We start from the raw sequence: 25,869 nt of genomic DNA, 5'->3' as shown, positions 1-25,869 counted from the left end.
ATATTATAAGCTTGATAATAGTTTAATGCCAAAGACCCTTACTTCTTAATATAGATAATACGTAATTAAACTGAAATAGCTCTAAGCTTATGTTAAGGATTCTAGCATTAAGGGACAAATTAAATCAAAGAAAATTTAAACTGTTTCCTTCTCAATCACATGGTTCTCGGTTCTGTCCCACTGCATGGAACCTTGGGCAAGTACCTTCTACTCTACCCCTGGACCAACTGAAGCCTTGTGAATAGATTGGGTACAAAGAAACTAAAAGAAACCTATCATATATGTGTGTGTGTGTGTGTGTATGTATATATATATATATATATATATATATATATATATATATATATATATATTTATATATATATTTTATATATATATATTCTTTCATTCATTTATATGTTTCAGCCCTCAGGCTATGGCCAAGCTTGGGTACTTCCCATATGAGAGAGAGAGAGAGAGAGAGAGAGCCATGAAACACATGTCGTTATTCTACCAAATATATACATTTTATTTATTATTTTACACATTACTTAATCATTGTTATATGTTTTATCGTATATTTAATTTTTCTATAAGATGTAATTTTTCTAGATGGTATAATTGAATTTTTCATTATTGAATTGATAAAAGGTGTTTTTTTTCCTAATTTATATATATATATGTGTGTGTGCGTGTGTGTGTGTGTATGTATATATATATATATATATATATATATATACTAGCAGTATCGCCCGGCGTTGCTCGGGTTGTAAGGGAAATAAATATATAAGCATTTTTAGAGAGTTATAGCCAAAAAATAGCAAAAAAATGCATTAAAAATTGAAAAAAAATTAAGGTAATTTTTTTTTTAAATCGTTGACACATCGTAGATATTTTTAGAGAGTTACTTCCCTTATATAAAAGCGAAAAAATGCATTAAAATGGAAAAATATGATAGTAAATTTTTTTTAAATCGTAGACTCATCGTAGACGCACGCTAATACCCAGAAGGGCTCGATATGAATCACGACTATAAGATACCCGCTTTTGGTTAAACTGCACCGCAAAATGTGGGAGTAGTTAGGAATCTAAATCGTAGGAGACAGACACACAACTTCACTCTTATATAAAGTTGCTTTTTTTTTTCAGTCATAGAGTTAGATTTATGAAGGTCTTCAGTAGAAAATCCTTCGAATTCTGACTCGCTGCTTGATATAATGAAATTCGTATCCATTTTTTGTCAGAATTGCAAATTTTGAAAACACAATAGGAACAAATTTCGGAAAAAAATCTCCCATAATTCACGGAATTAAAATTACACTTCGATTTTTGTACAAAACTGTAGTTGAAGTGTTTACGAAGTATAATACGTGTTTTCACGAATGTACTAAAGAGATTTGCTCTGATATTCTCATTTAAATATGAATAGGTAAATTCGGACGGCTTGGTAACTATATATAAGTGTCGTCTGTTTATACATAAACACTGTTTCATACTGCAATTATATATACATATATCTATATATAATATATAATAAAATATATACAGAGTAAAATAAAAACCAATTTACCTTTTCTGTCCGTCCGTGTGTCTTTGCAATTGTGTTGGAATTATAAGTGAGTTGAGTTTTGGCGCCTTTTTTACTAATAACAAACACACACGTGTTTGTATGTAGTTGTATGTGTATGTAGTTGTATGTAGTTGTATATGTATGTGTATGCGTGTGTGTGAGGAATGACACACACACACTCACGCATGCACACATGTACATCAATGCTTTCGGAGTGATATGTTAAAATATTGAGTTTTCTCGAATTTTGTCTTAATTGGTGGTAAAATTGAAAGAAATTTTTTATGGCATCACCCAATGAAGTACTCTGAAAAATCTTAGGTAAATTCTAATTGAAGAAATTGTGTGAGGAGTAAATGGTTATGTATTTATTTGTTTCTGTTTGCTGTGTTTTTTTATTTTTTGAGTAGTGGTTTAAATACTTTCAGTTTAGTTTTCCTCAAATCACTCTGTCGCTATTTACTTTCATTTTATTCGTTGCACACTGTGTGTGTGCGTTTGCGTGTGGTGTAAACCAGACTAAGAAAAGCATTTGACACACACACCAGAATGTGAGTTTTCTGTAAATTTTGCTTAATTGGAGTTTAAATTTTAAAAACTGGACCTGGCATGACGCGATGCATTCTACTCTTAAAAATGCTAGGTAAATTGTAATTGAAGAAATCCTATATTGTAGATTTCTATAACTCCCAAAGGGAGGCAGATAAAATCTGCCTTTTATAATAAGAGATATGCAGATATATATCTCTTATTATAAAAGGCAGATTTTATCTGCCTCCCTTTGGGAGTTATAGAAATCTACAACATAGCATTTCTTCAATTACAATTTACCTAGCAATTTTAAGAGTAGAATGCATCGCGTCATGCCAGGTCCAGTTTTTAAAATTTAAACTCCAATTAAGCAAAATTTACAGAAAACTCACATTCTGGTGTGTATGTCAAATGTTTTTCTTAATGTGGTTTACACCACACGCAAACGCACACACACACAAAGGGAGCGAACTGTTTCACTGACGCTATCACCCTTCTCCTCCTTTGCAAGTTTGCAGCTATTAAAGTGAAAACAGTGAATCCGACAGCGATAAAGAAAACGAATTGGCACCTGAATGGAGTGAAAATTTAAAAACTGTTTCTTTCGGTGAGTTTTCTGAAGAAACTGGACCAAGCCACAGACTTTCCCTGAAGAGTAAAGCCTTAGACTATTTCTATTTACTTTTTCGAATGAGCCTATTTGAAATCATTACGGCAGAAACAAAACGTTACGCTAAACGTAAACAAACCGAAAGAAAGGATAGTTTGTTATTTCCCACAACCTTAAATGAAATTAAGACTATTTTGCCGTAAATATTATTATGGGTATCAGAAAGTTACCCAGAATAACAAATTCTATCGTAAAATTTTGTTGTATACCCAATTGAATATTAGCTAATAACCCATTTTCTATAGCGATGTTTGAACAAAATTTTAATAATTTTACAGAAAGTTACCCAGAATAACAAACGAGCCCTTCTGGGTATTAGTGTGCGTCTACGATGAGTCTACGATTTAAAAAAAATTTACCATCATATTTTTCCATTTTAATGCATTTTTTCGCTTTTATATAAGGGAAGTAACTCTCTAAAAATATCTACGATGTGTCAACGATTTAAAAAAAATTTACCTTAATTTTTTTTCAATTTTTAATGCATTTTTTTGCTATTTTTTGGCTATAACTCTCTAAAAATGCTTATATAGTTATTTCCCTTACAACCCGAGCAACGCCTGGCGATACTGCTAGTTATATATATATATATATATATAATATATATATATATACATACACATATATATGTACATATATATACACACACATATATATGGCATGTAAGAAGCACCCACTACGCTCTTGAAGTGATTGGCATTAGGAAGGGCATCAAGCTGTAGAAGCATTGCTAGATCAGATTGGAGCCTGGTGCAGTCACTGGATTTCCCAACCAGTGTCAAACAGTCCAACCCATGCCAGCATGGAAAATGGACATTAAACAATGACAACAACGATGGTGATGATGATGATGATGATGATATATATGCATATGTATACATATATATATATATATATATATATACCACAAATTATGTTATCCCATGGAGGGTTGCATTTACAACCCCTATCTCAATTTGTATATATATATATATATATATATATATATGTATGTATATATATATACGTATATGCATATGCTCTCAGGCCCCGCTGCTGATATTGGGGGTTGATTTCTATACGTTGTCCCAAGCAATAGAACAGAGCTTGCCTCTTTGAGCTGGGAAACGAATGGAATGTCTGATGTATGTCATGTTTTGGTTACCCCCTCCTAAAAAAATAGGGAACAGGCCTGGTTATATATATATATGTACATGTGGTGTGTGTGTGAATATATATAGACAAACATATATATATATATATATTACATACATATAAGAGGGATGACAACTAAGTGGACATCGATTATGCTAGAGGTAGACAAAATATGGTCTTGAGAACAATCTTTTCTTAGTGGTCATACCATATGGTGTCTACCTCTAGCATGATGGATGTCCACTTCGTGGTCATCCCTCTTATATGTATGTAATATAATTATTCTGAATTTTCAAAGTTTTCAGTATGCTTGGCCATTGGTTTTAAATTGATATTAATCAAATTTATATTAAATTTTTCACTCTTATTATTTTAAATTTATATACTTTTAATACTTTTTGATAGTTATATATATATTTTTTTTTATAAATAAATAAATAAAAAATAAAAATAAAAATAAAAATATATATATATAAAAATTTATAAAAATAAATTAATAATTTTTAATTTTTAACTTTAATTTAAATAATTTAAATTTAAAATTTTGTATTTTTTATATATTTTGTATATTATATTAATTATTTTTATTTGTATGTTTTGGTTTATGTTTTTCAGTTTGATTTGCCTAATAGTGGTTTTATCTCTAATTTAATTTATGTATATATATATATATATGGATTACAGCTATGCTATACATTGAAAGAAAATAGAATTTCCCAGTAGCTTGCAAAATAAGATTGCAACATGGCTGGACAAATGGACAAAGTTGACAGAAGGAAGTAAGAAGAAATGAATAAAATAACAGATCTAATCCGTTGAAACAAGACAGCCGCAGAAGATGGTTCTTTGTTTAGAAATGGATAACTGGAATGAGTGGAACTGACAGAGAGCAGGGTGACGTGAGTGACAAGATCAGGAGGGTTTAAAGGTATTATGATATTTAAACTTTATAGATACAATCCAGTCTCAGAGAAGAGATACACAAAGACAATTGGAGAATGCATTAGATTGTACTGATACAGAAGGGCAGCAGATCCAAAAGAGGTGAAAGGGGTTAATTCTTCATATTCATCATCCAGAAAGAAAGATGGATGCACTTGTCTGAAATGAACTATGGCAAGCTCAGCATAATTTAATATGAAATGCAGAGGAAAATGTATCTAAACCAAAACTTATTAGCACACAAATGCTGTTAATATTTCTCTTAAAAGTTAAGACAGCAAGATGGCAGAATGTCTAGTATGGTTAGCAAAACACTTGGTGGCTTTTTGTTCATCATGTTCTGAGTTCAAATTCCACTGAAGTCTAGTTTGCCTTTCATCATTTCGGGGTCAATAAAATAAGCACCAGTTGAGTATTGGGGGTCAATGTAATCGATTTAACCTCTCCCCTAAAATTGCTGGCATTGCACCAAAATTTGAATCCAATGTTTCTCTTAAAAGATTCAAAATATAGATCTCTGTAAATTTTTTCTATATATATATATATATAAATATATATATCGTCATCATCATCATCATCATCATCGTTTAACATCTGCTTTCCATGCTAGCATGGGTTGGACGATTTGACAGAGAACTGGTGAACCAGATGGCTGCACCAGACCCCAATCTGATCTGGCAGAGTTTCTACAGTATGAACCCTTTCCTAATGCCAACAACTTCGAGAGTGTAGTGGGTGCTTTTATGTGTCACCAGCAGTGAGGGCCAGTCAGGCTGTACTGGCAATGGCCACGCTCAAATGGTGTTTTTACATGCCACCTGCACAGGAGCCAGTCCAGTGGCACTGGCAACGACCTCGCTCAAATGTTTTTTCCTGCACCACTGGCAGAAGTGCCAGTAAGGTGGCACTGGTAACGATCACACTCAAATGGTACTTTGTATGTGCCACCGAAACAGAAGCCAGTTTGCTGCTCTGGCAACAATCACACTCAGATGGTGCTGTTAGCACTCCACTAGCATGGATGCCAGTCATCGAATTTGATTTCGATTTGAGTTTCATCATCATCATCATCATCATTTTGCGTCCACTTTCCATGCTAGCATGGGTTGGACGGTTCAACTGGGGTCTGGGAAGCTAGAAGGCTGCACCAGGCCCAGTCTGATCTGGCAATGTTTCTACGGCTGGATGCCCTTCCTAACGCCAACCACTCCATGAGTGTAGTGGGTGCTTTTTACGTGCCACTCATATATATATATTTATATCTTGTGTCTTGGGAGGTTCATCATGCCAATGACAATAACACACATGCACTGGTTCAATATCTTTTCTTTATTGTTAGTCAGTTGGTTAATTATCTAACCAATTAACTAACCAATAATTTGTTTAATGTCCTCGTTAAATAATCAATCAGTTGTTGGTTGGTCAAACCAGCGCATTAAACAAATAATTGGTTAGTTAGTTGGTTCGATAATTAACCAATTGACTAACAACACAGAAGTGATAGTGAAGCAGTATGTGTGTATGTATGTGTCTAAGTGTTTTCTCCATTTATCTTCATTAACACCCTTCAGGCAAATGCGATGACATTGTTTACACTTCTGGCTGGAATATGTCTCCAGGCCCAGCGATTTCATCAGTTTTAACCATTGAAAACTGAAATATAGATTCTTTATTTAAAATACAGATAAGATCTGGTAGCCGAACGTATCCCTTAGCCATAGACGAGGTGCCTGAGCTTACCCTCGAGGTACAAGAAAGGAGACAGATCTATAGATATTTGGGGGTGGAGAGTCTTGTGGTTCATTGGGGTTGGGGTTGGCCAAAAGTAATTTTAAATAGTGCAAAGAATGACATGTTGTATGCAGGTGACATTATCATCATCATCATCATCATAATCACCAACATCATCATCGTCATCATCATCATCATCGTCATCATCATTATCATCATCATCACCAACATCATCATCATCATCATCATCATCATCATCGTCATCATCATCATCATCATCATCATCATCGTCATCATCATCATCGTCGTCATCATCATGGCAGAATTGTTAGCAGCCAGGTGAAATGCTTGGCGGTATTTTGTTTGCTGTTATGTTCTGAGTTCAAATTCCGCCGAGATCGACTTTGCCTTTCATCCTTTCGGGGTTGATAAATTAAGTACCAGTTACACACTGGGGTTGGTGTAATTGACTTAATCCCTTTGTCTGTCCTTGTTTGTCCCCTCTATGTTTAGCCCATTGTGGGCAATAAAGAAATAAGTATTACATCTGTCTTTATGTTGAGAGTTCGAATTCCACTGAGGTCGACTTTGCCTTTCATCCTTTTGGAGTTGATAAATTAAATACCGGTTATGTACTGGGGTCAATCTAATCAACTAGCCCCCTCCCCCAAAATTTCAGGCCTTGTGCCTAGAGTAGAAAAGATTCTTATAAGCCTTGTATTACAAATATTTAGTTGTGCTATTTGGAGTACTGAACATATTTTTAAGAACATGATTGTTTTGGATACCTTTCTAATATATTTCCAGATCATATTATTCACTTGTAAAAATTTTCCGTTCTCCTTTCTTTTCTTTCTTGTTTTATACATCGTTCTTGTTATGTGATCTGTGTTATCGCTTCATCTATAAAGTGGAAATGTGCGTGTAGGATTCTATGATTACTTTTTTTGTTTCCCAATGTATAATTTGTAATAACTCTTGTATATTGAAGTGTTCAATAAGAATATTTGCTGGTTGTTTGAAGTATAGGTATTTTGCCTGATACGCTTTATTTTAGCATGTAATATAATGTGACTACTTTTGAAATGTGCTAACACTGCGAACACGTCTGTGTCGAGTTACTGTGTTTTTTGTTTCATGTGTTTGTGTGTGTGTGACCTGTTTCTTTTGACTGGGTCAGGCAATTTTCATGTTGTTTAGTTCTTATATATTGGATTGTGATTCCGTTTCTGAGAAATTAGAATTTTGTATTCATTAGTTCAGCTGTTTTAGTCGTCTAGGTAAAGGTTTTATGTTTCTTCATATGAATTTCTCATAGATATCTGGATATTATTCAATAAATGATGCTGTCTAAGAAATGAAAATGAGCCGATCGATACGGCTTTGATTTCTTCGAGAATGGAAGTAATTTAGGTATTTTGTTCGGTATTTTGTAGTTTGCTTCTGTGCATGCGTGTGTACATGTGTGTGTGTGTGTGTGTTCAGTTTATGTCATTAGCCTGTGTTCAGAATGAGATGACTGGGCAAGGCTGTTAGGACACTGTTGATTTTTATATGTCTGACTGGACATTCGGCCTCTTTTGCCAACAGTACTTTTTTGGTACTTTTTTTTTTCTACTCTAGGCACAAGGCCCGAAATTTTGGGGGAGGGGCTAGTTGATTAGATCGACCCCAGTACACTACAGGTACTTAATTTATTGACCCTGAAAGGATGAAAGGAAAAGTCGACCTCAGCGGAATTTGAAATCAGAATGTAAAGACAGATGAAATACCTATTTCTTTAATACCCACAAGGGGCTAAACAGAGAGGACAGACAAATGGATTAAGTTGATTATATTGACCCCAGTGCATAACTGGTACTTAATTTATCGACCCCGAAAGGATGAAAGGCAAAGTCGACCTTGGCAGAATTTGAATGCAGAATGTAAAGACAGATGAATTACTGCTAAGTATTTCACCTGGCGTGCTAACGTTTCTGCCAGGTCGCCGCCTTAGTATGTTTTTGGTACTGGAAGCAAATTCATACTCTCATGGAATGATTTTGACCACCCCCAAGTGACCAAAGTGGACTGACACATTACTCAAAGCAGAACCATCAGTAATTCAGGGGAAGCAGTTTACTGTGAGCCATTGGCAGGAAACTTTTAACCTCGTGTAACAGTAACAGTAGAGCATTGCGTGAATTATTTCTTTACCCCTGTTTCGTTAAATTTTATATACAACACCAGGATATAAAATATACACAAACACACACACACCTATACACTTATATAAACAGGTTTCTTTCAGTTTCCCAACCAAATCCATGGAAAACACTTTAGATGGTACAGCTAAAGCGTGCCATGCAGTGGGACCAAACCCAAAACCACATGGATGGGAAACAGACTTCTTAACCACTCAGCCACACCTATACCTATACAGCCTGTTAACCACACAGCTACAACTGTGTCTACATTTATAATAAAATGTATAAACTAAGACATAGACAAAAATATAAATATAAATATAAAATTCCAGCTTAATGATAAACGAGATATACAATAAATTCAACGAACATCATCCCATTGTCTTGCTTTCACCCAGAGATTAATTATCGACTTTATATCTCCAATTTTGTGATACACTTCGGCAGCCAGGGAATACTTCTCCATTTTCATCAGGTAACTTCCGCAGAGATTCAAAATCTCTTGATCTGTTTTGTCAAGTTTACGTGCCAAACGAATGAGCCTGAAATAGGAATAAGTAAAAACAATTACAGTAATGTACAAATCAATATTTTTTTTTTTTTTTGACTTCTATACTCACAGATAAAACTATTTTGAAATGGAAACCAAACATAACTAAGAACTCACTCTATGAAATCAGAAAGCCTTAAGTTGAAAGCTGTAAGTTAATTATTAATATATCATTTTGACATACTCGTTAACTCGAGCTTCAGTTAAAAGGATGTAATTTACATCCAGCTAGGTTGAAGTAACAACAGTGGTGGTGGCAGTGATAGTATTAGTAGTGGTGGTGGTGGGTTGGTGGTAGTAGGTGCATTTATATAGGTGTATATGTATATATGCATGTATGTACATACATATACATATTCTCTGAATGAAGTGTATGTATAAATAATTGTGTGTATATGTGTATGTGTGTGTGTGTGAATGTGTGTGTGTGTGTGTGTATTGAGTTAAAAGTACTGGTATTGGTGCCACATTAAAAAAACACCCAGTCTGCTCTGTGGAGTGGTTGGCATCAGGAAAGACATCCAGCTGTAGAAACCATTGCAGAACATTCCAGAACATTCCAGAATAGATAATGGAGCCTGGTGCAGCCCTGGCATTACCAGCTCCAGTCAAACCACCAAGCCCACACCAGTATCGAAATCAGTTGCTAAATGGTGATAATGATGATATATGTGAGTGTATTACATTACATGTGTGTGTGTGTGAATGTGTGTGTGTGTATATAGATACACACACACACACACATATATATATATATATTTATATATATATATATATATATATATATATATATTTCTTTATTACTCACAAGGGGCTAAACATAGAGGGGACAAACATAGACAGACAAAAGGATTAAGTCGATTACATCGACCCCAGTACGTAACTGGTACTTATTTAATCGACCCTGAAAGGATGAAAGGCAGAGTCAACCTCAGTGGAATTTGAACTCAGAAGATAGCGGCAGATGAAATACTGCTAAGCATTTCAGCCGGCGTAAACACCTATCCACTAAGGGAAGCACCTAAACCAGTTGTACAGTATCCGGGACCAATACTAGGAGGGTCGAAACAATTATAGTGCTTAATAAAGATTCTTGAATCTTCCATCTTCCATCTCGCTCATTAATTGTGTGTGTACAAAATCATCATGATCATTTAACATCCATTTTCCATGTAGGCACAAGCTGGATGTATTGACAGGAGCTGCACCAGGCTCCATCCTCAGTTTTGGCATTCCTTCTACAGCTGGATACCCTTTCTAATGCCAACCATTTCACAGTTCACACTGGATGCATTTTATGTGGCACCAGTATCAGAGCTACATTTATATCACAGAGAACCTCTCAAAACTAGAAAACCCTTAAGTATTATCCTAGTCATATAAGACTACCAATGAAGGCAATCATACTATATCAATGTAAGTAATAATACAATCACCATAAACATGAACTCTTTAACAAGTTCAACCTAACAAGAATGAAGAACAGGTCAGAATACTAAGACTGTAAGATATATAAAATTTCCAAACAACCAGCACATCAACCATATATTCTCATCATCAGCTGCCTAGTGGATATCACTATAGTTTTGACAACTGGGTAGTAACATTCAATCTGGCAGTGTCAACAGCATTAAAAACATAAATGCTGGTAGGGAACCAATAGACAAACAGCAAGAGTAAAACACTAGTGTAATATACCCATTACAAACACACCTGCGTATATTTACATGGAATATAAGCAAAATCTTATTAAATATATAGCTACTAAGCATAGAAATTAAAAATTGGTATCTATAAAACATAAAAATATCTCCCAAAAAGGACATTGCAATCTCAAAAGTTATAGAACGAATTAGAACAAGTGTATCTTGGATCGTAGGGCAACCTGCTGTGCTTGAAGAGACCTACTGAGTCAAGTACATCAACATCAAAATAAAAATCAAATGGAAATTATAGTTGTGATACCTGTGCTGGTGGCATGTAAAAAGCACCATCTGAATGTGGCTGATGCCAGCACTGCCTTGACTGCTATCTATGCCAGTGGGACATAAAAGCACCAACTGATCGAGGCCATTGCCAGCCCCCTCTGGGCCCTGTGCCGGTGGCATATAAAAAGCACTCACTACACTCTCAGAGTGGTTGGCATTAGGAAGGGCATCCAGCTGTAGAAACTCTGCCAGATCAGATTGGAGCCTGGAGCAGCCTCCTGGTTTTCCAGACCCCATGCAGCATGGAAGACGGACGTTAAATGATGATGATGATGATGTACTATATGCATTGCGGAAAATCTACTGATATATCACTGCTACATAACATGGAAAGTAGTCATAACTGAAAGATTAAAAGAGCCGAGGACTTCAAACATTTAGATTAATTAATGAACAAAGACCAACAGATATGCTGTTTCACATTCTATAACACGTTCCAGAAATGAAGACATGTCAAAAATGAAATGAATGTAAACTGGCAGAACAATATACCATTTAACCGTCAGGCAATAAATGACGCCCCCCCCCACCACCACCACCATCCCAAAAAACCCCATGCAGCATGGAAATAGAACAGCATAGATCAATCATCATCATCATCATCATCACTTCAAGTCTCTTGTCCATGCTGGCATAGGTTGAACAGTTTGACTGGGGCTGGTAAGCTGGAATGCTGTACCAGACTCCAGTGTTCTACAGCTGGATACCTTTTCTACTGCCAACTACTCTGAGAGTGTAAGATATATATATTTTTTTTTCTAGTTTCAGCTCAGAGCTGCGGCCATGCTGATGCACTGCCGTATATATATATATATATACTCTTTTTTTTTTTTACTTGTTTCAGTCATTTGACTGCGGCCATGCTGGAGCACTGCCTGTAGTCGAGCAAATGGACCCCAGGACTTATTCTTTGTAAGCCTAGTACTTATTCTATCAGTCTCTTTTGCCGAACCGCTAAGTAACGGGGACATAAACACATCAGCATCGGTTGTCAAGCAATGCTAGGGGGACAAACACAGACACACAAACACACACACGCATATATATATATACATATATACGACGGGCTTCTTTCAGTTTCCGTCTACCAAATCCACTCATAAGGCTTTGGTCGGCCCGAGGCTATAGTAGAAGACACTTGCCTGAGGTGCCACGCAGTGGGACTGAACCCAGAACCATGTGGTTGGTAAACAAGCTACTTACCACACAGCCACTCCTGCGCCTGTATTGATAAAAATGGTAAGACAACAAAAGAATGAAAGAGACCTCGATATTATGTAAATAGAGGAATTTATCTGTAAATGTAATATGTGACAATTATTCGGTAGCCATGATAAAACTCCGAGTTTCAGGTGCCGAGGTGGAAATCCATGCCGCCATCTCTTCAGTTATCCGGCCATCGGAAAAATGCTATGAAAAAGCATTTTTCCGATGGCCAAATTACTGAAGAGATGGCAGCATGGATTTCCACCTCGGCACCCGAAACTCGGAGTTTTATCATGGCTACCGAATAATTGTCACATATTACATTTACAGATAAATTCCTCTATTTACATAATATCGATATATATATATATATATATATATATACATATATATATACATATATATATGTATATATCATAGCTGTAGCTAGTGCGCCCTGACTCGCTCCCATTCCAGTGACATGTAAAATGCATCGTTCAAACATGGTCAATACCAGTGTCCCCTGACTGGTTCCTGTGCCAGTGGCATCTAAAAAGTACCTACTACACTGTCGGAGTGGATGGCATTAGGAAGGGTATCCAGCTGCAGAAACATTGTCAGATCAGACTGGAGCACTCATATATATATATATATATATATATATATTCTTTTATTCTTTTACTTTTTTCAGTCACTTGACTGTAGCCATGCTGGAGCACCACCTTTAGGCAAACAAATCAACCATGAGACTTATCATTTGTAAGCCTAGTACTTATTCTATCAGTCTCTTTTGCCAAACTGCTAAGTTATAGGGACATAAACGCATCGGCATCGCCTGTCGAGTGATGTTGAGGGTGGGGACAAATACAGATACACAAACACACACACACATACATACATATGATGGGTTCTTTCAGTTTATCTCTACCAAATCCACTCACAAGGTTTTGGTCAGCCCGAGGCTATAGTAGAAGACACTTGCCCACGGTGCCATGCAGTGGGACTGAACCTCGAATGATGTGGTTGGTAAGCAAGCTACTTACCACACAACCACTCCAGGAAACTAACCAAATAAATTTGCTGTTATAGAAAAAACTCGTAAATAATATAAAATATAGATATGATAAAAAAGTTCCAAATCGTAACAATTTGCAAACATAAATAAAATGGACTAACTGCAAGCAAACTGAATAATCTATAATTTAACCATAACATACTGAATGTCTAAGACTTGTGAACAGTTCAAAATAAACCTGTAACTGCTGAATAAACATAATTATAGAAAGTACTTAAACTTGCATTGCCCCCCATAAACCTTTGAAAATTGAAAAAAAAAAGGACTGAAAAAAATGAAATTGTAACAAATATATTCTAAATTTAAAATAGCTAAACATCACCTGCTCAAAAGAAATTAATGGAAGCATATACATCTTAACGTCATTGCTGTCAAAATACCAAAATACTGCTGTCTTTAATAATTATGCACAACAAGGTAAGAATTAGAAAATCTAAGACAAATTCAAAGTAATTAAACTACAGTCAAGTGATATGCCACAATAATTTAAATGTAGACTGATAGATCTTGTCATTCTGTTTATACACAAGCAACTAGGTTAGGCTAAGTTCTATTTTATGTTTGATATAAAGAAATGTTTCCTATCAGCTATGTACATGGGGAGTGAAATGAGGAAGTACTACTCCTTTGTTAAATGAACCATGAAGCATGTCAGGGCAATCTCCTTTATTTTTCTGTGTATTAAGAAAATAAAATATATTATTAGCTGTTTAAAGGTTCAGAATAAAATGCTTAAAACTGTGGTTTAGCTACTTTAAATTTATGCATAGGCATAGACTGTAAGGTTAACAAGTTCACCATTCAACCACATTTCTGGGTTCGTTCCACTGCATTGCACTTTGAGCAAATTTTTTTCTACTACCAAAGCTCTATAAAAGGTGGACAAAAGCTGAAGGCGCAGGAGTGGCTGTGTAGTAAGTAGCTTGCTTACCAACCACATGGTTCTGGGTTCAGTCCCACTACGTGGCACCTTGGACAAGCGTCTTATACTATAGCCTCAGGTCGACCAAAGCCTTGTGAGTGGATTTGGTAGACGGAAACTGAAAGAAGCTCGTCGTATATATGTATATATATATATATATATATATATATATCTATCTATCAATATAGATATTTCTATTTATATATATATAAGTATATATATATATATATATATATATATATATATATATATACATATATATATATATATAATTCATAAATGAGGGCAAAGGAAAAAAATTCTAATGCCAAATATGCCAAAAAATTGGACATATTGTCCATTAACCATATAATTTTTTCACAATACGCATGCTACCCGAAAAAAGGTCGACAGAAATTTCTAAAAAATTCCATTATTATCATATTGGACCGATTTCAGAGTTAGCTACTAAGAGCCCTCTCTTCGTCAGTGATACATGTGGCAAAAGAAATAAATGAAATACTTACTCATAACCATCACTGACGAAGAGAGGGCTCTTAGAAGCTAACTCTGAAATCGGTCTGATATGGTAATAATGGAATGTTTTAGAAATTTCTGTCGACCTTTTTTCAAGTAGTGTGCGTATTGGGAAAAAATGATATGGTTAATGGACAATATGTCCAATTTTTCGGCATATTTGGCATTAGAAATTTTTTCCTTTGCCCTCATTTATGAATTGTTTATAAATTTAACCGTTAAAGGTATTTTTTAATATGCTGGCCATTGATAAAATTCTTTTCAAGAAAATATAATTTTTTTTCAAAAAGAATTTTATCCTCACATTTGATGTGTGTGTGTGTGTGTGTGTGTTTGTCCCCTCAACATTGCTTGACAACCGATGCTGGTGTGTTTACGTCCCCGTCACAATTAGCGGTTCAGCAAAAGAGACCAATAGAATAAGTACTAGGCTTACAAAGAATAACTCCTGGGGTTGATTTGCTCGACTAAAGGCGGTGCTCCGGCATGGCCACAGTCAAATGACTGAAACAAGCAAAAGAGTAAAAGAGAGAACACGGCCATGTGCGTAGACACGTGTTTGTGTGCGTGACAGCAAAGCAAGTGTGACAGCAAAAGAACTAGTCCTCGATATCATTGGAAATAAAGAACTAAGTTTACTATAGGACTCAGGAAGGGAACACTTGCAATTACAACTCTGAGTTTTTGTGCAGTAACTCAATAAGCGTTGCAAGTTTGACAAATGTTTCATCAACTTCTGCCAGATTGTTGAATGTTTACTGCATAATTAATATGGGAGAAAACATTGTATTAAGCATATAATATAACTAGCAGTATCGCCCGGCGTTGCTCGGGTTTGTTTCGACCCTTTAGAATTGGAATTTTTGAAAAGTAAAAATTTTGCATTATGTAGCTTGTTATTCTCTTTAAGTGAACATTTTTTCTGGTTGAAATACACTGAAAAATGGCGACACAGCAGTAAAAAATTCGTAAAAAATAGGGATTTTCGTAGAAAAAAAGCACCTTTTTGATGTAAATAATTTTTGGTGTTAACATGATCCGATTTAAATTTTTTCTTCTACAAGAGCAAGCCTTCTTCTATCATACTCTCAATTTAGGTTAACTTACGCTGCAGGGTCTCAGAGGAGATAGTGTTAGTTGAAGGATACCAAACCTGCCATATGCAGACAACTTCAGCTTTATATAGAGAGAGATCTCACGAAACTTGCAGAAGATGATCAAGTGCAGTATTTATTGAGTTGTTGAATGGAAACTAAGTCTTGGTAGTAAGTGTTCTACACCTATGTCAATTAAGGAATATATATTCTGACACTCGTTGACGCTGTATCGAAGAAACCAAAGAACAAAAGAAAAAAGGAGAAAAAAGAAACGCACTCAACACCAGAGCTGAAGACACCACTGAAAGTAGGGGGGGGGGCTATCACGTCGAAAACAGTTGAAGAGTAGGGGCCAAAACCAGACGTGGTTCCTCCTGATGATGTCTTTAGCCACTGGATCCTATATAGGAGCTGTTGAGGTAATGAACCACAAAACATGGTTGGAATTCCTTAGAGGCATCTAAGGAAGACCAGTATTAAAAGAGTTAAGGCAACATATAGTCTCACTAATCAGAAAACTGACAGCCATGCTAAAGTCTAACAGTTTTGTGTGTATGTGTGTATGTATCCTTTTATTCTTTTACTTGTTTTAGTCATTTGACCGTGGCCATGCTGGAGTACCACCTTTAGTTGAGCAAATCAACCCCAGGACTTCTTTTTTGTAAGCCTGGTACTTATTCTATCGGACTCTTTTGCCAAATCACTAAGTTACAGTGATGTAAACACACCAGAATCGGTTGTCAAGCGATGTTGGGGAGAACAACCACACACACATATACACACACACATGCTTATATATATATATATATATATCATCATCATCATCATCATCATCATCATCGTTAACGTCCACTTTCCATGCTGGCATGGGTTGGACAATTTGAGTGAGGACTCATGGACTAGATGGCTGCAACAGGCTCCAATCTTGATCTGGCAGAGTTTCTACAGCTGGATGCTCTTCCTAACGCCAACCACTCCGAGAGTGTAGCGAGTGCTTTTACATGCCACCAACACAAGGGCCAGTCAGGCAGTACTGGCAACAGCCACGCTCAAATGTTGCTTTTTATGTGCCACCAGCAAAGGAGCCAGTCCAGCGACACTGGCAATGACCTTGCTCAAATGAATGTTTTTTCACATGCCAGTAAGGCAATGCCAGTATATATATATATATATATATATATATATATATATATATACACATATATATATATATGATGGGCTTCTTTCAGTATGTATGGGTTGCTTTTGTTTTCTTGTTTCCTTTTCAACTGTGACTGTTACGGGTTTGCGAAATTGATACTTGTTGGTGGAACGCACTGAGAAAATCATTGAATCAGAAGATTTGGAGGCAATAATTACCCTATTTAACAGATATTCCCCTCCAGCAATGAATTCGTTTCGACGAATGTGTGTTTGACAGCAAGAAAAATACATGAACGAGAAACTATTTACAGCAGAGATTCTGTGTCCATAGCAACAGGTAAAGAAATTTTGAATTACAATGAAGAAGAAAAAAACATTGTTGGAAAGGAGAAGCTTAGTAATATCTACCTCTCTCTCTCTCTCTCTCTATATATATATATATATATATATATATATATATATATATATGTACATACATACATGAGCATGTCTAGATATGCAACTATATGCATAAGAATACATTCATGAAGCCAAACATCCAAATCTGTACACAAGTGTGGCTGTGTGGTAAGTAGCTCGCTTACCAACCACATGGTTCCGGGTTCAGTCCCACTGCATGGCACATTGGGCATGTGTCTTCTACTATAGCCTCGAGCTGACCAAAGCTGTGTGAGTGGATTTGGTAGATAGAAACTGAAAGAAGCCTGTCGTATATATAAATATGTGTGTGTGTGTGTCTGTGTGTCTGTGTTTGTCCCCTCCTCCAACATTGCTTGACAACCAATGCTGGTGTGTTTAAGTCCCCGTAACTTAGTGGTTCAGCAAAAGAGACCGACAGAATAAGTACTAGACTTACAAAAACGAAGTCCTGAGGTCGATTTGCTCGACTAAAGGCGATGCTCCAGCATAGCTGCAGTCAAATGCCGGAAGCAAGTAAAAGAATAAAAGAATACATACACACATACATACAAACAAAAATACCCTGTTGTTGATGTTGAAATTCCAGTGAAGAAGCCTTGGATCTAGGTTAGAAACCAGTTCTTTCTCTATTGGCAAGAAATCTTGAAATAAACTGAATAATGACATACATACATTTGCATATATTATCTCTTCTCATGCATTACACCTATCTTATTTCTCTCCTTTGCTCCTGCAGTCTATCCAAACACATTATATCTGTCTTTCTCTCTCTCTCTTCTCTATATAGTTACTATATAGTTACTATATCAACTATATAGTTACTACCATGCTGCAATTGTCCATTTTATCACCTTCATTTCATGCACCCCTGCTCCCTCAACCCTCACAGATGCTGCCTACCACCCCTCCCACTTCTATCTTTTCCCCCACCACACTCTTGCAAACACCCATTCCTCACCCCCACCTGCTATTACTCTGCTTACCTGAGTTTCCGCCTGGACACCTCATCCTTCTTGGAGACACCTCTAATTCCTTTCCACTCTCCCTCTCTTAATTATGAGTAGCCATGTAGCTCTTCTACAGCAAGCACCTGCTCTAATCCAAACACTTCCCTCATACCTTTACTCCCATGTAGCATACACAGGCAACATCATCCCTTCCTGGGATTGCTGACTTGCAAGGTACATGGTGACCCCACTAGTGCTGGTGGCACAAAAAGCGCCTCCAGCATATATTGTAAAGTGGCTGGTGCTAAGAGATCCAACCATAGAAACCATGCCAGAGTAAACGCTGGGATATGATATCCTTGACTCACTGCATCCTTGTTGAACAATCCAACCTATACCAGCATGAAATGTAGACATAAAATGTTGATTGTGATGATGATGATTAAGTGCTGGTGTGTGGTGAGAACTTTGCTTTCCAACCACATGGTTCCAGGTTCAATCCCACTGTATGACACCAAAGTGTTTAAGAGTGGATTTGGTTGGCAAAAGCTAAAAGAAGCCCAGCATGCATGTGTGTCTGAGTATGTGTGTGTGTATATGTGTGAGTGTATGTGTGTGTGTGGGTGAGTGTGTGTGCTGTGTTTGTTCCTCACTAGTGTTGGTTTGTTTATGTCCCCCCATAACTTAACAGTTTGATAAAAGAGTGTGACAGCATAAGTACAATAGGACAAATTTATTACAATAGGACAAATTTATATTATTCAATTTCAAACGAAGCTTATAAGAAAAGAACTGGGATCGATTCATTTGCCTAAAAACTCTTCAAGGCAGTGCCCCAGCATGGCCACAGTCTAATGACTGAAACAAGCAAAATGTAAAAAGAATATAATCAATGACAAAATTCTAAATAAGTAGGAACTGACACCTTCCCTAGAATGATAACCAGAAAAGGTTGGAACAGATTCTGTACCAAGTGATAACAGATAGAAAATATATAACAGGAATTGTAAATAATTGCAAGATTAGTGTACGATGATTAACAGCTGTTCGGAATACAATAACTTTCTCTCCCTTCACGAATTTCAGTGGCCTACTGGGAAAGTACATTATCAATGATTTTTGTGGTGCTAAGTGGATGGAAGAAAATCACCCACTGAATAGAATGCTAGTCTATTGGAAATATTACATTTCCCATAGGAAGAACTATACAGAGTATCACAAGCCAATAAATCACTCATAAATTTTACATTGCAGCTGCTGTTTCCAACAGTGAATTTATATCAGACTACTTAATGTTATTCGGATATTGCAGCTTGCTGGCTTATTTAGAGCTGCTTGGATACTGCAATGTCTCCGTGACAAAATATGGAATAACAACCTCCTGACTGATTCTCCATTGCCCTTTTAAACTCGGTCATCTACCCATAGTAACAAAACCAAAATTTAATATTTTCCATTGTAACTTCTTTTAGTGAAGAGATTGCACCGAAGTTATTTTGCACTCATGTCTTGACTTGTTCAAACAAGATATATAAAAAGGGCTAAGAATGATCCGTCCTGGTTTTTCCTGTCTGTCTTTGTGTCGTCTATCTGCCTGTGTGTTTTTATTGTCGTCCATTATGTTCTTATTCTGTTTTTTGGATTTATATATATATATATAAATAACGTGAAGTATATTTGCCACTTAAATGTGGCTAACCCTTAAGGGTGGATACTACTGTCGCTTGTAGCCCCAGGAGAACACCTCCTCCAGTTGCCTATTGACACACTTTCCCATCTTTCCCATCTTCAATCTGACATGATACCCATGGACTCGAGACACATAAATAAGAAAGAAGAAAGCAAAGGACCACTGATGAGGTCACAGGAGTGTGAAGAAAAGAACTCTGGCCGAAATATGATTAAGATTGATGTAAAAACTGAACAACGCTGAAGCAAATTAACACCGAATATATAGTGCGTGTGTTTTTATTGGCTAAACTGGCAAAAATGACCATTCTTAGATACAACAATAAGATGACAAAGTAGATGTGCACTTTAATGCACTCATGTAAAAGAGCGCTGAACTCATTTGCTTTGTTCACGTTCTACAGATGGAGGAGAAAGATAAAAGACATGACAGATTTGTTGCAATTTGCCAAGATTAATTCTTACTGTCGTCAAAACAAGAGAAAACAGCATATCAGATACCGAGGAAGTGGTGGTGGTGGTGGTGGTGAGGGCGATATGGAAGTTACAATGAGATTCTTTTGTCTTAAGATCATTATTGTCTGAGAATTAATAGCTGCTTAGAATCAATATTGTTTGAGTAGGATTGTTTTTTTTTCTAATAATAATCAATGTCCTTTAATCAGTATCAGTGTTTGAATCTTTGTCTTTCGGAGGACGATGCCACGAATCACCATTGTCTTAGAAAATATTTAAAAATGGGAAGATGTTATCTAGGAATCAAAAGTTAGATGTTTATGTAGATTAGATTAATGTATGTCAGAAGTTACAGACCAAAGAAAAGGATTAAAGCAGCTGAAGCAACAAAGATAGATTGTATTAATTTTAGATAAATGCTGAACTGATAAATAGTGAAAGAGATAGATTAGTATGCTTCATTTTCTTAATTAAAAACAATATATCCTCCAGCTTAACGAATATTTTCCACAAAAATAATGTCAACCAGTCTTTAACCCTTTTAAAGGCCAACTCCCAGAGACAGCTTTTGGTTTCATCATATGAAGTATCTTGTTTTCATGATTTAAACGTGTAAACCTTTTATGATATTTCGATTTTTGGATTTGGTTTGCAAGATTCTTTATATGAGTTTGTGTGTTGAAGCATATTCTGTTGTGTCTGGGGAGAGTCATTTTCTTTTTGTGCCTTATAATGTAACACACTCACCGGTAAAATTTCCACTTATTTCTTATTTTTATTTTCCTAAACTTTTCGTTGCGTCTTGCAACCTTTTCCATGCTGACATGGGTTGGAAGGTTTAACTGGGGACTGGTAAGCCAGAAGGCTGTACCAGGCTCCAATCTGATCTGGTAAGGTTTCTACAGCTGGATGCCCTTCCAAACGCCAACCACTCTGAAAGTCAAAACTATTGAAAAGGTTGCAAGACGCAACGAAAATTTTAGGAAAATAAAAATAAGAAAAAAGCGGAAATTTTATCGGTGAGTGTCTTACATTATACGTCACAAAAAGAAAATTACTCTCCCATTTTATAATAATTTCCCCAAAGAAAATTTTATGTTTCAAGCACCACCAAAGGTACAGGCATAGCTGTGTGGTAAGAAGCTTGCTTCCCAACCACATGGTTCCAGGTTCAGTCTCACTGTGCAGCGCCTTGAGCAAGTGTCTTCTACTATAGCCTTAGGTCAACCAAAGACTAGGGAGTGGATTTGGTAGATGGAAATTTATAGAAGCCCATTATCATCATCATCGTTTAACGTACGTTTTCCATGCTGGCATGGGTTGGAAAGTTTAACTGGGGACTGGTAAGCCAAGAGGCTGCACCAGGCTCCAATCTGATCTGGCAATGATGATTGATGCCAGGCCTGCCCGACTGGTTCCTGTGCCAGTGGCACATAGAAAGCAACCACTACACTTTCAGAGTGGTTGGCATTAAGAAGGGAATCCAGCTGTAGAGACAATGCCAGATCAGATTGAAGCCTGGTGCAGCCTCCTGGCTTGCCAGTCCCCAGTCAAACCATCCAACCCATGACACCATGGAAAGCAGACATTAAACGATGATGATGATGATGATGATGATGATGATGATGATGATGATGGTGATGATGGTGATGATGATGATATATTTCTTTGTTTTCTTTACTAGTTTCAGCCAGAGAGATGAAATGAAGTGTTTTCTTGACAAACACAACACACTACCTCATCTGGGAATTGAAACCATGGTCTTATAATACTGACCACAACACCCTGACTACTAAGCCACAAGCATTCACTAATAAACGATACAGAAAAAATATTCATAAAGACCTGCACAGATATTTCAGTATAGTTTTAACTGTGAACTTAATTGAAATAGTTCATAGTTTTAAAACGTCTGTTTCCAGTTTAGCCTAACTAAAGATATAAATCAGGCAGCACCGAGCGTAATTCCAACGAATGCCTTTGACCCAGACTTACTCCAAGACACATTCTAATGTCAGTAATTACCGGGCATTTCTCAGATATAAAATAATTTCTTCAGGCAGGACAGTCTTTCTTTAAGTTTACATACCCTCTTCTTGAACTGCTTTGATAATCATGTTAAAGGAAAGAAGCTGATAGATCCAGCAAGGTAATTATTGAAATAGTAATAAATAAGCCTGACAGCAAACACCAAACAATAAGTCTTTTGCACAACAAACAATCACAATGTGAAATTAAGCCATCACGTAGCAGACAGCTTATAGTTAAGTACCTAATGACCTTGATTTATCACTGTTCTTCACATTAGCAATCATCATCATCATCATCATCATCATCATTGTTTAACGTCCGCTTTCCATGCTAGCATGAGTTGGACGATTTTGACTGAGGGCTGGTGGCGAACCAGATGGCTGCACCAGGCTCCAATCTTGATTTGGCAGAGTTTCTACAGCTGGATGCCCTTCCTAATGCCAACCACTCCGAGAGTGTAGTGGGTGCTTTCTCCATGCAATCTCCATGCTTTTCAAGAACCTCTTTTAAAATATTCTAAACAAACCAAGAGCTTACATAGTTACTCTTTGCTTTTGACTCTTTTACTTGTTTCAGTCATTTGACAGCGGCCATGCTAGAGCACCACCTTTAGTCAAGCGAATCGACCCCAGGACTTAATTCTCTGTAAGCCTAGTACTTATTCTATCGGTCTCTTTTGCCGAACCGCTAAGTTAGGGGGGACATAAACACACCAGTATTGGTTGTCACGTGATGCGGGGTGACAAACACTGACACACAAACATTTACACAGACACACACACACACACATATATACACACACACACACATATATGACAGGCTTCTTTTCAGTTTCCGTCTACCAAATCCACTCACAAGGCTTTGGTCAGCCCAAGGCTATAGTAGAACACACTTGCCCAAAATGCCACGCAGTGGGACAGAACCCTGAACCATGTGGTTGGTAAGCAAGCTACTTGTCACACAGCCTTTCCTTCAATCAAGATTATTTTCATGAGCTGAAAAATGAAAATATATGCAGAATCATCATCGCCATCATCTTCTTGTTATTTAATCTCCAAACGATAACTGGAACACACTTACAGCCGAGTGGACTGAGGTAATGTAAAATGAAGCTCTTTAATAAAGAACACAAAGTACCCTCAGTTTTGGAATCAAAGCCATAATCTTATAATCATTAGTGCATCATCTTAATAACCACTACGTCATGTACCCTTGCTTAATGCCTGTTTTCTATGCTGGCTTGAGTTTGATGGTTTGACAAGCGTCGAGCTGGCAGAAACATTAGCACGCTGGGTGAAATGCTTAGCGGTATTTCATCTGCCGTTATGTTCTGAGTTCAAATTCCACCGAAGTCGACTTTGCCTATCCTCCTTTCGGGGTCAATAAATTAAGTACCAGTTACGCACTGGGGTCGATGTAATCGACTTAATCCGTTTGTCAGTCCTTGTTTGTCCCTTCTGTGTTTAGCCCCTTGTGGGTAGTAAAGAAATAAGTATTTTGTCTGCCGTTACATTCTGAGTTCAAATTCCGCCAAAGTCGACTTTGCCTTTCATCCTTTCGGGGTCAAGAAATTAAGTGCCATTTATGCACTGGAGTCGATGTAATCGACTTAATCCGTTTGTCTGTCCTTGTTTGTCCCCTCTACGTTTAGCCCCTTGTGGGCAATAAATAAATAAGGGTCCAATGAGCCACAGAGATGCATCAGGTCCAAATGTCAACTAGATGTCTTTCCTAATCCCAATCACTTTTTGGGTTTTTTTTTTATTTATCATGACACCAAGTAACTTGCAAGTTAAAAGAAAGAAAGGGAAAGATAAAAGCCCTCTAGATTGAGTTTGGAGTGATTATTCTTACGAGCTCAAAAATGAAGACCACTGTTGAAATCGTCACCATCATCATCATCATTATCATCATCACTTTATGCCCCTTGCTCCATGCACTGGATGGTTTGATATGAGCTAATGAGTCAGAGGACCACACCAAGCTGTAATGTCTAGTATGGTTTCGGCAGCAGGGTGCCCACCCTAACGCCAAGAGTACTTCACAGATTGTTCTAGGTGCATTTTTCATAAAACCAGGACTTGGTGAGAAGACCCCCACAACTGAGTGAATGGGGAACTGTATTGAAGGAAATGAACATGGTCAATGCCAATGCCCCCTGATCTGCTCCCATGCCGGTAGCACATAAAAAGCACCCACTCTCAGAATGGTCAGTGTTAGGAAGGGCATCCATCTGTAGAAACTTTGCCAGATCAGACTAGAGCCTGGTGCAACCTACTTGCTTGCCGGTCCTCAGTTGGACTGTCCAACCCATGCTAGCATGGAAAGCGGAGGTTAAACTATGACAATGATAGGAATAAAGAACAAAACACCAAAACAAACGCTAAAAAGTACCTTTGATACTACAAGACAATGTCTTTTTGCAAACAGAGTGTTCATTCTGTAAAATAACAATAATGCCAAATGTAGGAACAGAATACTTACATATCCGACCAACCATGCTCTCCCATAATTTGAACCGCTTTGGTATATTCTGAAGCTGCCATGTACATTTCAGCTGCAACTTTGGGTTCGTTGCTGCTCTTGGCCCAGTCTGCCTGTTTGCTGATTAGCTGACGTTCATCCGCAGCGGCACCTGAGCCAATATATTCCTAGATGCAATAATAAGAAATTAACAGAGACATTATTATAGTACATTCTTAAGTCACAGGTGTTAACAGGTGTAATTTAGAATAGTTATACACACACACAGACTCACACATTTGCATGAAGGAAAGCAGAACTAGCTTTAGTAATACAATATAATAGTGAAAATATTGGAATTATCAGCACATCATTATCATCATCACTACCACCATCATCAGCAGCAGTATAATCATCATCATCATCATCATCATCATCATCATCATCATTATCCTCTTCTTCATCATCCTTTTAACCCTTTCGTTACCAACCAGGCTGGAACCGGCTCTGGCTCTGTAGTACAAATGTCTTGTTTTCAAAAGTCTTGAATTAAAATCTTCCACCAAACCTTAGTCACAATTTATGTTCCTAACACTAGCTGAATGAGAACTAAGTTATTTAACTAAATTCTTTGTTATATTTAA

General features: G+C 36.8%; 1 protein-coding gene across 1 annotated transcript in view; it reads right to left on the bottom strand.

The window, feature by feature from the left end:
- Nucleotides 1–25,869, bottom strand: part of LOC115231173 (intraflagellar transport protein 122 homolog) — a gene marked incomplete at its 3' end in the record, with an annotated part of 216,417 nt that overhangs the window by 33,494 nt on the left and 157,054 nt on the right. Inside the window, exons 17-18 of the mRNA XM_029801251.2 lie at nucleotides 25,247–25,413; nucleotides 9,114–9,285 (exon numbers count right to left, since the gene is read on the bottom strand). Of these exons, the coding sequence (XP_029657111.1) occupies nucleotides 9,114–9,285; nucleotides 25,247–25,413 (339 nt within the window). The remainder of the gene's footprint in view (nucleotides 1–9,113; nucleotides 9,286–25,246; nucleotides 25,414–25,869) is intronic.

The sequence above is a fragment of the Octopus sinensis genome, unplaced genomic scaffold (genome assembly GCF_006345805.1).
Source record: "Octopus sinensis unplaced genomic scaffold, ASM634580v1 Contig17682_ERROPOS258513, whole genome shotgun sequence".
Taxonomy (NCBI): Eukaryota; Metazoa; Mollusca; class Cephalopoda; order Octopoda; family Octopodidae; genus Octopus; species Octopus sinensis.
This window is presented reverse-complemented; position numbering and strand designations above follow the sequence as displayed.